We start from the raw sequence: 16,138 nt of genomic DNA, 5'->3' as shown, positions 1-16,138 counted from the left end.
AAGTGGTAGCAGAAAAACACACCATCCCCTTGCATTCTCCGACCATCGCCAATGCCTGATGTTTCAGAACAAGACAACCCCTCACTAGAACATGCACTTCTAGCTAGAATATTTTATGCCGAGTTCAGCTCTGTATCCAGTTCCCTGAACGTTCCTAAACTCCAGGGTTGTTTGGATCTGGAGATCTGATGCAGGCCCGTGCCTAGCATTTCCTTTATTTGTTCCATGTTAGCCATTGATTCCATAAAGAGGTTATTTTGCATTGAAAAGCAGTTCCCTCACACATATAAGAAAGCTGCCAGGTTTTATTTTTAGCATTAACGCTTCCCCAAGAACCTTTAGCAACTGGGTTTTCTTCATACACCCACCACTTGCTTTTGCAAGCTGTCCATAATGGCTTCACTGGCAAAGCCTTTACATATCTCCAGCCATGACAGTGCACCATCAGCTTTCAAGAAGCAGTCAGGGACTGTCAAGGACTCACATAGAAGAATTAACGCCCCGTAAGTGGCCACTTACAAGATGCTCCATAAAGCCCTGAGGGCAGAGTGGGTTTCTAACACAGTCCGGCCACTGCAGAATTAGAGACCAATAGACCCCTGTAATACAGGACGTAAACCCTTTTCTCAGCATTATTGTTTTGTCTAAGGGGAAGAAGGTTGTATCTTTTTAGGCTGATCAGAAAGGAAATGTGGTTGCACAATATTCTTTAAATGATCACAAGTGTAGAAGGATTCAATGAAATATCTATTAAAATCCACAAATGCCAAGAAAACCAAGCTAAAGTGGAAGAGCAGCACAGACTCTGGGTCAGCGGTGGGAGTAGTTAACGTTCTGGTATCAACAAGATGTCCACCCTGAAAGCTCAAGGCATCTTTCCTTAACTGTGTCTGGGAAAACAACAGCCAGCGTATGAGCTTCACGCACACAAACACAGCACGCTCCGCAGTTCAGCAGGGCACAGTGAAGGAAGCTCACTGAAAATTTGGTCCTGAAAGTCATTGCTCGTTGGATTTTGACATTGGCACTTCTGCGTTTGGAAAGAGACTCCCAGCTCCCATGGGCAACTAAATCCCATTCTTCCCCCTAGTAGCGGATTATTAGCCACTGGGCTGATGGGGCCCATACCCAGGGGCCCCAGCCAATTGGGGGGCCCTAGAAAAATGGGTGCCCCTGCTCCCCAGCAAGAGCGCCGGGCAGGGCGGGGGAAGTCACTGTGCCCTGAACCTGGTCCCCGGCAGGAGTGCTGGGTGACAGGGGAAGCCCCAGTGCCCAGACCCCAGCTGCAGCCCTGGGACTGGAGAAGTTCTAGCTCCTTGCCATGACCTCAGGGCTGGGGGAGCCCTCACTCGCCCCTAAAGCCCTGCAGCTGGTGGGGGGGCAGAAAGGAGCGGGACCGCAGGAGGAGGTGGAATGAGGTAGACCGTGGATGGAATGGGGCAGGGCAGGACAGAACAGGGTCGGTGCATGGATAGGGCCGCAGGCAGAACTGGGGCAGGACTGCAGGCAGAAGGGGCCACCCACTTGCTCTGGCCCAGGGCCCCACAAAACCTTAATCCACCCCAAGGACTAGGAAACAGCACTGCTGAAAGCAATCAGATTCTGGAAGCCGAAGAGAAATGTTTTGCTCTGCACAAGGGGCAACCACACTGCCTGGTGCATGCCAGGGAGGGGCGGTGGGGAGTGGTGCTGACCTCAGCCCTGATGGAACGAGTCTAGAAAGACCCAGCCTTCGCCAGTAACAGTTGCAGCTCCCGGCCATCACATGAGAGCAAGAGAGACAGGAGCCCTTATCACAAACATGTGCTGTCAAACAGCGTAGACCAGCCCCAGAGGTTCCACATGAGTGACAGACGCCAGGGTATCAAAACACAGCAACTCCACCAGCCAGGCACAGGTAGCATTGCCATGTGCCAGGCCTGGATTCCACGCCAAGCCTTCAATGCTCCTCCCTCCCAGGCCAGCGACATTCAGAGGCATCGGGTGAGTAACACAGGTCCAACCTCTCGAGTCCAGGGTCCCCCTTCCCTTTTTCCAGCATGCCCCGTTTCCAGTTATGGGCGACATGCATCGGGTGGCTGGGGACTATGGTGGTGGCTGTATACAAATGACATTTGGGCAAGGGAGCTGGGGGAGGGGAGGGGCATTCCAAGGATCCAGGCTGGAGGTTAACAGCCAAATTTAGCCCATCACGCGGATTAGACTAACAGCCCAGCTGTGATGCCTCATCAAGCCCTACAAGCCCTAGCATGTGGGGCCATCTATAGCTCTGCAGATGCAAGGCCACGTTCAGCTCCTGTGTCACGTAGCAAAGTCCACCTGTCTAAGCAGAGAGCTCCTACCATTCACAGACTGCAAAGAGAGATTCTTGCATTGCTTTGAATGGACACAGGGTGGTTTATACAGCAGGGGATCCTCCCCTACACTCACCCACTACTTGGAGAAACCACAGGATGCCTTGGGAGAAGGAGAGAGCTAACTTTATCTCTGTCCTAGAACTTAAGAACATAAGAATGGCCATACTGGGTCAGACCAAAGGTCCATCCAGCCCAGTATCCTGTCTGCCAACAGTGGCCAATGCCAGGTGCCCCAGAAGGAGTGAACCTAACAGGTAATGATCAAGTTCTTGGTGTCACTAAAGTGATCTCTCTCCTGCCGTCCATCTCCACCCTCTGACAAACAGAGGCTAGGGACACCATTCCTTACCCAGCTTGGCCTATATTCACAAATAGCCCATACCCAGAAACACCCACTGAGACGACTCAATTCAGGGCCCCTCTGGCTGAGCTAGCAGACAAGGATCGGGGCCATCTGCTCATCGGCAGTTTCCCTCCCCTCCTGCTTCAATAGCCCTGTGGATGCACCCCAGTCAATTCCAGCCCAATGAAATGCTAAACTGGATACAAATCTTCAGCCCCTTGCTGCAAGAGATCAAGGCCCAGACCCCAAAAAGGTATTTAAGTGCCCAACTCCCATTGGCTCTAAATCCAATGGGAGTTAGGCACCTAAACGTCTCTGAGGGTCTGAGCCCAACTTTTCTCAAAACCTTAAGTTTTGACCTAAGGTGCCTTCTTTGGAATGGTCTACATGGGGAAATTGTCCACACTGCAGCATAAGCGATGGCACACCTGGGGTAGATCCTCTATTCGGTCACTTTAGTCTGGAATGACTGGTGCAGTTTGTGAGCACGCTAATCATTCTGCAATAGAGCGTTCACACATGGAGCTATTCCAGAAATGCTTATTCCACAGCAGCTATTCTGGTCCATTTCCCTGCATAGACAAGCCCTTTATAAGGAAGTCCACAGAAATCTCATCTATATATAGAGCTTTTTTTCCAGCATATCTGAGCCAACATCATAATAATTACCCCTGGCATTTTCAGAGTGCTGCACAATCAAACTAATCCAGGTTTATGACACTCCCTGCAAAACAGGCACCATCCCTTTTTTACACATAGGGAAACTGAGAGGCAAAGAGAGGACAAGTGACGGGTACAGAGCAGCTCCCAGTCCTACGATCAGTTAACTGAGTGGCATAGTTACTCCTTCCTTCTACTGTCCCCTAAGAAGAGAACAGAGAAGGCAGTATGAAACTGAACACCACACCATTCAGGATACACGAAAATGAAATGCTTCATATTGATGCACTGTGGAACTCACTGCTGCAGGAGGGTGGCTAGATTTAATGGGGGGTTTTGGGTGGGCAGGGAACTGTTGGTTTCCTTTTAAAAAGGGTCATAATTCCATGGCCGCTGATAGCTAGTCAAGCAACAAATATTAAGGGCAAATTGCATTTCACGATACCACATCAGCTGCGAGAAACACTTCTCCCCCACATATAACACTGCACATTCACCGAGACCAGCGACAGGGGTTTTGCACTTCCTTTTGAAGCACCAGCTACCACTGCTGCCAGAGGCAGGACAGAGGCCTTGAGGGATCCATAGGTGAGTCTCTGGATTAGGTGAGTCTAATGCAAGACCAAGGGACCCTAAAAATCTCATCATGGGACTCTGTATTCAGCAGCAGAAAGGGAACTATGGCCGAGGAAAAGGCCTGGGACTAGTTTAGGGATGTGATGGAAGCATACTTCTGAGTTTTGCTGTGCCCTGGGTGTTACACAGCAATGGCTAGCAGACACTGGACAGGGCTCCTAAGTACATTCAGTGAATGAGGGGGCTGGATGACCTAGCAGGTCATTCTATTACTAACGTCTGTGGTTCTGGGACTTGGGGACAGGCCGCAGAAAGGCAATGGAACAGTCGCTGAGCAGTACCAGCACAGAATGGGTTCTCTGGGGCTGGGGACGTATGGATGCAGTAGCAGGAGGGGGAAGGGTGCATGTGGAAATAGACTCTCTGTGTGCATGAATAAGGGAGAGGGATCTGGAGGAGTGGGAAGGAAATTCTGTGGACGGAGGGGAGGAAGGGAGCCAGGCAGAGAGACTGATGGGCAGGAGGGGACCGGGAGGTTGGTCAGGAAAGAGCTGAGAGATATTAAAAGCAGGATCGATCCTTTAATACCCAGTATAAATTAAGGCGTTCCTGTTGCGTGTGCAACTCCCACTTGGGGACTCATCCCATCCCTCAGTCTAGCTCCGAATGCCCTAAACAAGGGCTATCGAGAAATCTTCCACCATTCAGGTTTGCCTTCTTATGCCGAGGTCTCTACGGCCCTCTCTCTACCAGAGTTATCATGTCCCCTCATTCCTGTGTGGGGTCGTGCTTAGCTATTTCATGCTTTCCTCATAAGTCGCTCCCTCCGGCCCACTCGCCCTTTAGCTTCTCTTTTCCAAAATCCCTCCCATTAGCTACAGTTTCCAATCCAAGTGGCAACGCGCTCTAGATAGAGAATATGATGTGACAGCTCTGTATGAAAAGCCTACAAATCAATGGGTTTTCTTGCCATCCTGCAAACATACCTTTATTTTTGTGCTGTGTTTGCACAATGGTGTCCTGGTCCAGGACTAGAACTCCTAGGCGCAATAGTAATAGACATAATACATTTTGTTAAAATGCAGCAGTGAAACACACACACACACACACACACACACACACACACGATTGGTTGGACTTAGCAAACAGATACAAAAAGGGAAATAACGCGGTGGGCATCAGCAGTGTATTTCTTTTCACCATTTATGCGGTTTGTTTACTTTTTTGCATTTCACTTAGCTGAGGAAAGGGAAGGTACATTGGCTAATGTTATGTTAGTTTCATTTCCTGGTTCTCTGGCACTAGCACAATGCGGCTGGCGGACGGAGTTTCCCACACTGCCAGAGGAATGCACGTAGCAAACCACTGTTAAACTGAGTTTATAAAAAGAGGGGGAAAATATGGAAATCTTGCTACTCAGATTAGATATTATTAAACCTAAATTTTGGACCTAAACTGGCCTTTTTCCATGTGGCGAGGAAATGAAATAAGAGATTAGCGTGATCTGGTGTGTATGCACAGTAGGGGGCTTACAGGTGGGTGGGTAACTTCTGTGTGACTATGGCTTTGTTTGTAAGTGCCTTAATTGCATGTTGATTTCCAAAAGCCCCCTGCAGCACTAGGGCCCAGTGTGTAATTACATATCACCAAGTCACTTACCAGCTGCTTGTTGAAGTTCTGCACGCACTGCTCAAACTGCTCGTCTTTTGTTTCGTCCGCTTTGCCGAGCTTCTGTAAGACCTGCAGGCGGGGAACAGAAGAGGAGGCTTTAACCCGGAGGTCACAAGGCTGACACACAACTGTACGAGGCAGGGGCAGACTGTGGCGGGTTCTTGGCCCATCAGACAGGAAAAGGGAAGCCTCTCCCGTCCCTGCGCTCAGCACGTCTGAGATGCTTGTGCAGAACTGAGTCAGGGTGAGCTCATGCGTGCTCAGCTCTGCTGGGAACGCTACTTCAGCGATCAGAGCCCGGCCTCCACCCAGGGTGAGGGCGACCGTGGCGACAGCAACAGGATGGATCCTGCCTGGTTTTGTTTATGAGGCCAGCAAAGGAGGGACCCTGCTGCCTCACACCTTGAGCTCAATGGGTGCAACACACTAACTCCGGTGTCCATGAGCGGGGAATCCTGAGCGTGCAGCATTTTACACCTGCTTTCATAGAATATCAGGGTTGGAAGGGACCTCAGGAGGTCATCTAGTCCAACCCCCTGCTAAAAGCAGGACCAATTCCCAACTAAATCATCCCAGCCAGGGCTTTGTCAAGCCTGACCTTAAAAACCTCTAAGGAAGGAGATTCCACCACCTCCCTAGGTAACCCATTCCAGTGCTTCACCACCCTCCTAGTGAAAAAGTTTTTCCTAATATCCAACCTAAACCTCCCCCACTGCAACTTGAGACCATTACTCCTTGTTCGGTCATCTGGTACCACTGAGAACAGTCTAGATCCATCCTCTTTGGAACCCCCCTTCAGGTAGTTGAAAGCAGCTATCAAATCCCCCCCTCATTCTTCTCTTCTGCAGACTAAACAATCCCAGTTTCCTCAGCCTCTCCTCATAAGTCAGGTGCTCCAGCCCCCTAATCATTTTTGTTGCCCTCCGCTGGATTCTTTCCAATTTTTCCACATCCTTGTAGTGTGGGGCCCAAAACTGGACACAGTACTCCAGATGAGGCCTCACCAATGTTGCATAGAGGGGAATGATCATGTCCCTCGATCTATTGGCAATGCTCCTACTTATACAGCCCAATATGCCGTTCGCCTTCTTGGCAACAAGGGCACACTGTTGACTCATATCCAGCTTCTCGTCCACTGTAACCCCTAGGTCGTTTTCTGCAGTCCCTAGTCTGTAGCAGTGCATGGGATTCTTCCGTCCTAAGTGCAGGACTCTGCACTTGTCCTTGTTGAACCTCATCAGGTTTCTTTTGGCCCAATCCTCTAATTTGTCTATGTCCCCCTGTATCCTATCCCTCCCTCCAGCATATCTACCACTCCTCCCAGTTTAGTGTCATCTGCAAACTTGCTGAGGGTGCAATCCACGTCATCCTCCAGATCATTAATGAACAAGCACAAAGCATAAACGATTGCACGGGATACCAAGCGGCACAGAATCAGGTCCAGTCAGGAGATCCTTTTTTTTCCCCCTCCCAGGATTGCTGGACCCTCCAGCCCATGAGAGGGAAGGCAATTGAGGGTATATAAGGAAGGGGAGAGACACAAAGGACATGGAGGAGAGGGAACACCAACTTCCCTCCATTCCCTCTTCTCACACAAACACACACCAGGTTTGGGGTACCTGGTCGCTATGGGGTAAAAGGGCCCTGATCAAATGGTATTCAATTCCAGCTGGTGCCAGGAGGCGGCCAGGGGACCATGCACCCATCTCCCCACACCCACCAGCTAGTCTCCTCTCCACAGCGAGAGCTCTTTGCACAACACAGCTGGCCCCAGGCCAAGTAAATCCTTATCAGGGCACTTCCCCTATCAGAAGTTCCCCTTCAACACACTCTCCACAGAGTGCTTGGTCACTTCCCACACAGGGAGACCCATGGCGATACAGCCTGTCAGGGGCAGCGGGATGGATTCCAGCTGTAGAGGAGGTCAGGACTGACTGACCCTGCCTTGGGCAATTCCAGTTCTGGAGCCGCGGGGACGCTGGGGAGCATCTCAGGGGAGAAGGACATTGATGGAGAGGGGGAGAAGGCCCACTATGCATGCTGTGTGCAGAAAGGGCACGTGGTATTCCCAGCCAGCGGGTTCAGAGGCATGGGCTGGTCATGAATACAACACATGTACGTGCACACACAGAGGGTTACATGCACACGCCAAGCATTATGCATACAGATTACGCTTGAAGTAGAAAGCGCAGCCTAACAAACATTAATTCTGCACCCCGAAACCTCTCCTATCAGCAGCATCAATCCAAAAGCACAAGTGTGGGGGATGGGGGAGAGGTATACAGCAAGGCCCTAAGGCTGTAATTAAGGATATCAAGCGATTCTGGTTCACTTGAGAAACTCCCCACCACCACTTAAGCAGGGAGAGAGCCCACAGTTAGGGTTGCCAGCTTTCTAATCGCACAAAACTGAACACTCCTGCCCTTGCCCCGAGGCCCCGCCCCTTCTCAAAGGCCCCGCCCCCACTCCATCCTCACTCCCACCATCACTCGCTCTCCCTCACCCTCACTGACTTTCACTGGGCTGGGACAGGGGGGTGGGGTGCGGAAGGGGATGATGGCTCCAGCTGGGGGTGCGGGCTCTGAGGTGGGGTCTGGGATGAGGGGGTTGGAGTGCAGGAGGGGGCTCAGGGCTGGGGCAGGAGGTTGGGGTGCAGGAGGGAATGCAGGGTGCAGGAGGGGGCCCAGGGCTGGGGTGCAGGCTCTGGGAGGGAGTTAGGGTGCGGGAGAGGGGGCAGGGCTTAGTCCCGGTTCTTAGTCCTACCCGACTCTGCCAACAGGTAGAAGCAGAGAGACTGGATTTCCTAGCTGCCCTGGCCCTTGGCCAGTTAAACTTTCCAGACCAGATAGGGGTAGCAGCAGCGGGAGTCCACAGAGCCTCAAAACAGGTGAGCAGGGAAAGGCCCAACCCCTCCTGGGTGCAGGGTGTTGTGGGTAAACTGAGCTTGGAGGAATGGGGCGTTCCAGCCGGGAGAGCCCTGCAAAAGGGCAACCCGGGCCAGCGGCCCCAACTCAGGTTTCCAAGAGCCACGTCCTCTGGGAGGCCTAGCGGCACTGCGGCTGGTTATTCTCCATTCCCCCAGCCCTCTGGTTATAACGGAAGCCAGCCCCTTGCTACCCCGTCCCCTTCTGCGCCCTCCCATACAGACTTTTTGCCCCCTGCAAGTGTGTATGGAATTAACGCAGGTGGACAGCACCCAACTGACAGACCGGGAAAGCAAAGCTCACTCTCCCTGCTTGGAACACGCACAAGCCGGGCCCTGACAATCTGCTTTCACTTGCAGCTGAGGGGGGGAAAATCAGCCTCCGCAGACCATCATGTCTGGATCCTCTCCAAGAAGTCCACCAATAAGTGCATACGCGGGGGCGGGGCTAATAAGATGGTGCCTGTTGGGACTGCCACTAGGGATTTCTCCCAGCTCCTTGCACGGGGGACACCCAGGGCAACTGCACTAGCAACTTCTGTCACGCTGGTGACCTAAAAGTTGTGACCACAACTTAAGCCCTCTGCCACTCGCCTCTCTGATGTCGCTCCTGCCTGAGGCAGCAGCATAGTGGTTTTGCTAGCATGACAGAGAAGTCACATCCTGCATTTATTTATTTTTTTTGAGCACAGTGTTAAGAAAGAGACTTCATGCACCGACTGGCCAGCCCATGCGGTTACACAGCCAGCTGATGGAATTAGCAGCGTGCTGACACAGCCCGTGCGAGGGCTTGCAACCTTTCCTCAAGGTCGCGAGCACCAGGGAGGTACAGCAACTCACACTGGAGCGGTGCATGATAAATCTGTTTAGTCATTCAGCACCTGGTCCGCACAGCCCCTGCTCCGGCTGTGGTCAGATTATCTAGATTAGAGTGACTGCGTTTCACTCCTCTGCCTGCGTGGGGGGGAGGCGGGGATCTCTGGGGTGTTCATGTAACAGCAAGAGGGGAAAAATGACACCTGCAATTGTGATGAGAACTATCTTCCTTGGGACCGGGGCTTGAACCTGGGACCTCCAGAGCTAGAAGTCTCTACAACTTGAGCTAAAGGAATAGGTGCTGTAGCTGGGAGCTATAAAAGACCCCTCCGTGCTCTGTGGATCAGACACACAGCAGGGCACACACCAAACAGACAGTGGGGTTAGGGTTGCTAACTTTCTGATTGCAGAAAACTGCACACCCTTACCCCGCCCCCTTTCCCATGGCTCCGCCCCTACCCTGCCCCTTCTCCGAGACCCCCCCCCGTTGCTCAATCCATCCCCCCCTCCGTTGCTTGCTCTCCCCCACCCTCGCTCATTTTCACCTGGCAGGGGTGCGAGCATTGGTGGGGCCGGAGATGAAGGGTTTAGGGTGCAGGAGGGGGCTCTGGGCTGGGGGTGGGGCCAAGGGGTTCAGAGTGTGGAAGCGGGCTCCGGGGTAGGGCAGGAGGTTGGGGTGCAGGAGGGGGATGAGGGCACTGAGAGGGAGTTTGGTTGCAGGAAGGGGCTCTGGGCTGGGGCAGGGGTTTAGGGTTCAGGGTGCGGCCTCCGGGCAGCACTTACCTCAGGTGGCTCCCAGGAAGTGGTGGCATGTCCCTCCGGCTCCTAGCCAGGGGGCTCTGTGCGCTGCCCCCGTCCACAGGTGCTGCCCCTGCAGCTCCCATTGGTTGCAGTTCCCGGCCAATGGAAACTGCAGAGCCAATGCTCAGGGCGGCACCTGTGCTGCAGGGATGGGCAACATGTGGAGCCCCCTGGCCACCCCTGCGCCTAGGAGCCGGAGGAACATGCCAGCTGCTTCTGGGACCTGTGCGGAGCCGGCTGCTGCGGCCAACCAGACTTTTAGCGGGGAGCTGCCAGGGTCCCTTTTCGACCGGGCATTCCAGTCAAAAACCAGGCGCCGGCAACCCTAAGTCAGGTACACAGTGTTCATCCTGTGTTATAGGAGGCAAATTGTGGGGCTGAAGATACAGAGGGTGTCTCCCTCTAGGGCTGCAGTGAAAACATGGATTAAAAAGAATGGGCTCCCAGGAACTGGCAGAGCTGCTGGCGAGCGGACAGCATGGCACAGAGAGTGATCCGAGAGGCTTCTGCCCTAAAGAGCCAGCAGTGGCAGCCTAGCCAGAGAGATTTTGCCTTTCGGGTCAGAAATAACTGGACAACTTCCTCGCTGGCTGTTCCTCCAGTGGAGTTACACCAGGGATGAATGTGAATCAGAAACTCCTGATCGGGCAACCATACAAAAGGTACATGTGGTAGCTAAGTGGGGAGTGGCAGAAAAGGGAAGTTGGATGGACAGCAAGGGCCAGGGCCAATGATGGCCGTTCTGAAGGTGGAGCTAGACCAGGAGTGGGCAAACTATGGCCCGCGGGCCACATCCGGCCCATTGGACCTTTTAATCTGGCCCTCGCGCTCTCACCGGGGAGTGGGGTCGGGGGCTTTCCGTGTGGCTGCCGGAAGTAGCGGCATGTTCCCCCTCCGGCTCCTACGCGTAGGGGCAGCCAGGGCCAGGGGGCTCTGCACACAGCCCCCACCCCAAGTGCCGCCCCCCGCAGTTCCCATTGACTGGGAACCATGGCCAATAGGAGCTGCAGGGGCGGTGGCTATGGATGGGGCAGCACGCAGAGCTGCCTGGTGCCGCGCCTCCGCGTAAGAGCCGGAGGGGGCGCATGCCACTGCTTCTGTTGCCTGGATGCTCCTGAGGAGGTTACATATCCACACCAGGGTTTCATGGGTCATCCCCAGAGGCAGAAATCGCAAAAGCCAGGAAGGACCATCCGTGGCAGCACCGGAGTAATGCCTCAGCCCGGTGACATCATTCTCAGCTGTGATGTAATACTTCCAGGAAGGATATCACTCACTGAGCAGATGTTCAGATGTACTCCAGGGCTTACCATGGGCCAGAGGAGGACTTCCTGCCAAAGCTCATCCAGGGCTGAGGGTGGATTTTCTACATCGCTAGCACTCCATGAGACCTGTTTTACAGGCGCACTTGTCAATGACATTGATCAGATCTTTCTTTCTGCAGATTCCAAGCAGGGACAAAAGCCCTCATAAGAAGATCAAGAGAACCGTCCCTCATCTAAAGAGGCTTTTTAACGAGCACATGTGTCTGGCTGATAACAGGATGCTTTCAGGACTCTGGAGGGGTCATTTAACTCAGACAGCAATGCCGACTATGTTGCCAGAGCTCAAAGGTTTGAAAGAGCCCTCGGTGCTTGTATGTGCAAACAGACATAATACTAGTCACAGGAAATAAGGAAAAGGCTACTAAATGGACTCCCTTGTGCTCCTGCATCCTGCGTGCCTGGGAACTGGCCCTGCATTTCAAATGCACCATACTTCTTACGCACAAGCTACTGATCAGAGTCCTCAAGCCTAGGTCTGCCCCTTACATCCACGGGTCTCCATCCATCCAGAAGATCTAGCTCCCTTTTCCTTTGGAGCTCTGTTGCGGTGCTGCTAAGCAGTGCTTAGTTAGTAATGAAAGAGGTGCCGGGGCTCAAGCAATTTTTTTTACTTTCCTAACTTGCCTCTGCGGCAAGCCCAGAGGTGCCGGGGCTACAAACTGCCAAGCCGAGAGTCGCCGGGGCTCAGCCTGGGCACAAATTAAGCACTGCTGCTAAGTGTCCTCCATTCCTCAGAACTCAGATTCGTCCCCCAAGCTCTTACCCACCCAGGCCAGGAGTGCAGCGGCCAACAACGTAACAGCATCTAAGACCAAGTCTTGCCCTTGGAAGGCTGGCAGCTGAGAGACAGAGAGGGACATGCAAAACAGAGGAATCTACAGCCTCAGGGAACCCCATGATGGGAAGTGGGGTAAGGGAAAGGGGGTTTATTTAAAAACATTTTTAAAGAGACCACGCCGAAAAAGAGAGTGGGCAAGTGAGGGGTCACCAGCCTGACAGCTCCATGCCAGGTGGTGTCATATGGCACGGCTTGGGGTCAGGAAAAACACGCACCCCCACAGGTGCCAACCAAGCGAGGGGAGAGGTTGGCCTTAACCATAAAGCAGCCAGCAGCACGTCCATTCCGGCTGTTAACAAACAGTGAGCTCATAGGACAACGTCCCTCTGCCAGGAGCACGGGCGTTATTCCCCCCCGCCCACCCCCGAGTGACAGCGCTTAATCCCGCGGATCATTGCAAAGCCAGATCAAGTTAGGATGGAAACTTCAGGCTCTTTATAGCTATTAATGGAGCAGATTTGCCTGTGCCGAGATGCGGTAAGTTAAGATCCTGACACAGCCCCAGCACCCAGGACTGGAGAGCCAAGGATGGATCAGATGGGAAAGACAGTCAGGCAGCTGCTGTCTGCAGTCAGGCCACACACGCCAATGGCGGCCAGAAGCGTTGATCTGGGCACATGAGCATTAATAAGAAACCCCAGCCGGACACCCTCCTCAGCCCTTGGTCTCTAAGATCCTAGCACGCTACGGCGGCAGTGAAGATTTACAACGGGTTTCAGAGTAAGAAGCAGCCAAACGAGAGGGACAGTTGTGGATCAGAGAAGCGGTTTTACCAAAGGAAGTTTCACGCTGGGCATTAGATGGGATTTCAGCACAAGCCCTCAGCATGAAAGTGACTTCTATTCCTGGATCACCCATAGATTGGCTATGAGAGCCTGGGAAATTCACTTCAGGCAGTGTTCACACTCAAGTGCCTAAAGTAGGAGCCCAAATCTATTTTTAAGCACCTAAATAAATGGTTTGGTTTTCAGTGGTGCTGAGAACCCATGAGGCCCGCTGAGATCTGGTGAGGCTGCAGGTGATCAACATTTCTGGAAGAGCCAGTACACTGGTGCTTAACTTTAAACACTCACATTTGAAAACAAAACCCACTTTGTGCCTCAGTTTTCCCTTCTGTAGACCAAGAACACTAATTTCTACTGTTCTTTACAGGGCTTGAACAATATTTCAAAAGCACTCCAAGATCCTGAGATGCGCAATGATACTGTAAAAAAAAAAAAGCCAACTATTTTTTTTAAAATACATAAATAAATATGCAGACGAGCACCAGGCTTACAAACAGGATTGTTTGGAAGAAGTTCTGGTTTTACATACTCCTAGTACTTCATTAAGAGAGGAGTTAGACCCCACTAGTCAAATTGCAGCGGGTGCACAGACAAGTGCTGCAGCCATTATGCACAGAGCAATAGCTCAGACAGAGCTTTGTACACCAGAAGCTGACCAGTCGAGAGGGAATGATGACAGGGTTATTCCAAACACCCTCATGCCATGGGATCTTTAGCCTCCTGCCTAGAACAGTCAGCGAAGAGAACACTCATACCATCGTCAGAAGGACATTTTTTTAAATTAATGAACAATTAGCCTGCGGAACTCATTGCCACAGGATATCCCAGAGACCAAGAGTTTAGCAGGATTCACAAAAGGATTGGACATTTATAGGGATGAGAAAATATTATATGAGAGTTTTGGAAGGGACAATAATATTCTTCATGCTTCAGCGCTTAAGTCAACCTCTAATGATGGGATAATTTGTACCCAGGGAAAGTTACCCAAAAATGCCTTTTCTTTTTAAACTTTCCCCCTCAACAATCTGGTGCTGGCCACAACTGGAGACAGAATGCTGCACAAATGTACCACTAGTCAGATCCAATCTGCCATTTCCATGAAGGACCACACTTTCTGACTGCAGCAACTCCCCTGTGTGGCAGTGCAGGGTCAGATCAGCTTAAAGTGTGATTCCACTCTGAAAAGTGACAAAAAAAGAGCAGCAAGGGGTTCCATATTTATTGCCTTTTAATGGTTTCAGCTCACACTTTCTCCACTGGGGGGGGGGGGGGGAGTAGAACTTTTCCTTGCTAACTGACAGCAAATGCAGAGAATCTAGAGAATCAAGAATACATACATCCCATCCTGTTTATTACGGCGATGATATGCTGAAGGCCCTGTGTCATAACTATAAAGGGAAGGGTAACAGCCCTCCTGTGTACAATACTATAAAATCCCTCCTGGCCAGAGACTCCAAAATCCTTTTACCTGTAAAGGGTTAAGAAGCTCGGGTAACCTGGCTGACACCTGACCCAAAGGACCAATAAGGGGACAAGATACTTTCAAATCTTGGTGGGGGGAAGGCTTTTGTTTGTGCTCTTTGTTTTGGGTGGGAGTTCGCTCTTGGGACTAAGAGGGACCAGACATCAATCCATGCTCTCCAAATCTTTCTGAACAAGTCTCTCATATTTCAAACTTGTAAGTACAGCCAGGCAAGGCGTGTTAGTTTTATCTTTGTTTTCTCAACTTGTAAATGTACTTTTTGCTAGGGTGTTTACCTCTGTTTGCTGTAACTTTGAACCTAAGGGTAGAGGGGGTTCCTCTGGGCTCTTTAAGTTTGATTACCCTGTAAAGTTATTTTCCATCCTGATTTTACAGAGATGATGTTGACCTTTTTCTTTAATTAAAAGCCTTCTTTTTAAGAACCTGATTGATTTTTCCTTGTTTTTAGATCCAAGGGGGTTGGATCTGTATTCACCAGGGAATTGGTGAAGAGTCTCTCAAGGCTACCCAGGGAAGGGAATTAGCACATTGAGAGTGGTGGCAGCGGACCAGATCTAAGCTGGTAGTTAAGCTTAGAAGTTTTCATGCAGGCCCCCACATCTGTACCCTAAAGTTCAGAGTGGGGAAGGAGCATTGACACCCTGCAAGCCAAACTATGCTGAAAGTGACACCTAAACCCACTTCCTCCTAATTCTCCCCTCAGCAATACCTGCACAAACCAATTAGTCTCCAATGGTAAATGCATAAACACACCAAGGGCATAAATTGGTTTACAGGATCTTTTGCACTGGTGATGATGTGCAAGGAAAGAACCCAGCTTGACTTTCAGATCCCAGGTTCAGCCTATAGGGTTGACAGGGCAAACTGAGACCCCGGGACGCAATAAACATGCAGCCCTGTGATCCCATTTATCACCCACTCGCCTATACTTGGAGCTGCGATGTATTGATACCATAATCTTGTGGCTGAAAGGGCAGCATCATACCTTCTACCCCACATCAGCACCACGTCTGACTCTGCCTCGGACCGAGAAGAGGCCCCCTAGAACAGTTATGCCAGATCAGCACAATTGAAACACCAAGTCACATTTTGATCCTGAGCTGCTGCACTACTGTCCTCCCTAAAAAAGGGAACCGCCTCTTAGCCCAAATGGAATCTCACTTGCTCAATGAAATCAATAAGCGCAAGTTCTTCCGCGACACGTTTTGCACTCAGGCTCAAGGAGAGCTTTTGAACAGCACAGGTGGGAACCAGGTGGCTAAGTCCCACTTAGCTGTCAGTGGGAGTAGGGCACCCAATGGTGCCCTTCGTGCCTCTTCTGCTTGTTGTCCTGCGCAGAGGGCAGCTCCATTGTCCGCATCTGAGCACAGCACAATTAAGTCTTTCCTTGGAACAACGGAACAAAGGCACACGGGGCGGAGGGGGCGGGGCAGAGTTCAAGTTCAAATGCCTCCATGCTGCATCTGACATTCAGAAAGGATTCCTGGTTCTGGGCAACCATGAAGACTCTTTGATCATTGGGGAGGATGGGGGGGGGGTTTAAAGTTTAGCATGGAGGGG

At 51.6% G+C, this 16,138-nt stretch overlaps 1 protein-coding gene across 8 annotated transcripts in view; it reads right to left on the bottom strand.

Annotated features, from left to right (window-relative positions):
- The window catches only part of BIN1 (bridging integrator 1), a 151,243-nt gene that overhangs the window by 73,348 nt on the left and 61,757 nt on the right, over positions 1-16,138 (bottom strand). For all 8 annotated transcript variants that reach the window (XM_026647382.2, XM_026647381.2, XM_026647384.2 and 5 more), the window contains exon 2: positions 5,596-5,676. In XM_026647382.2, coding sequence (XP_026503167.1) covers positions 5,596-5,676 — 81 coding nt within the window. The remainder of the gene's footprint in view (positions 1-5,595; positions 5,677-16,138) is intronic.

This window comes from Terrapene carolina, unplaced genomic scaffold, assembly GCF_002925995.2.
Source record: "Terrapene carolina triunguis isolate 2854851 unplaced genomic scaffold, T_m_triunguis-2.0 Scaffold62, whole genome shotgun sequence".
NCBI classification, from domain to species: Eukaryota; Metazoa; Chordata; order Testudines; family Emydidae; genus Terrapene; species Terrapene triunguis.
This window is presented reverse-complemented; position numbering and strand designations above follow the sequence as displayed.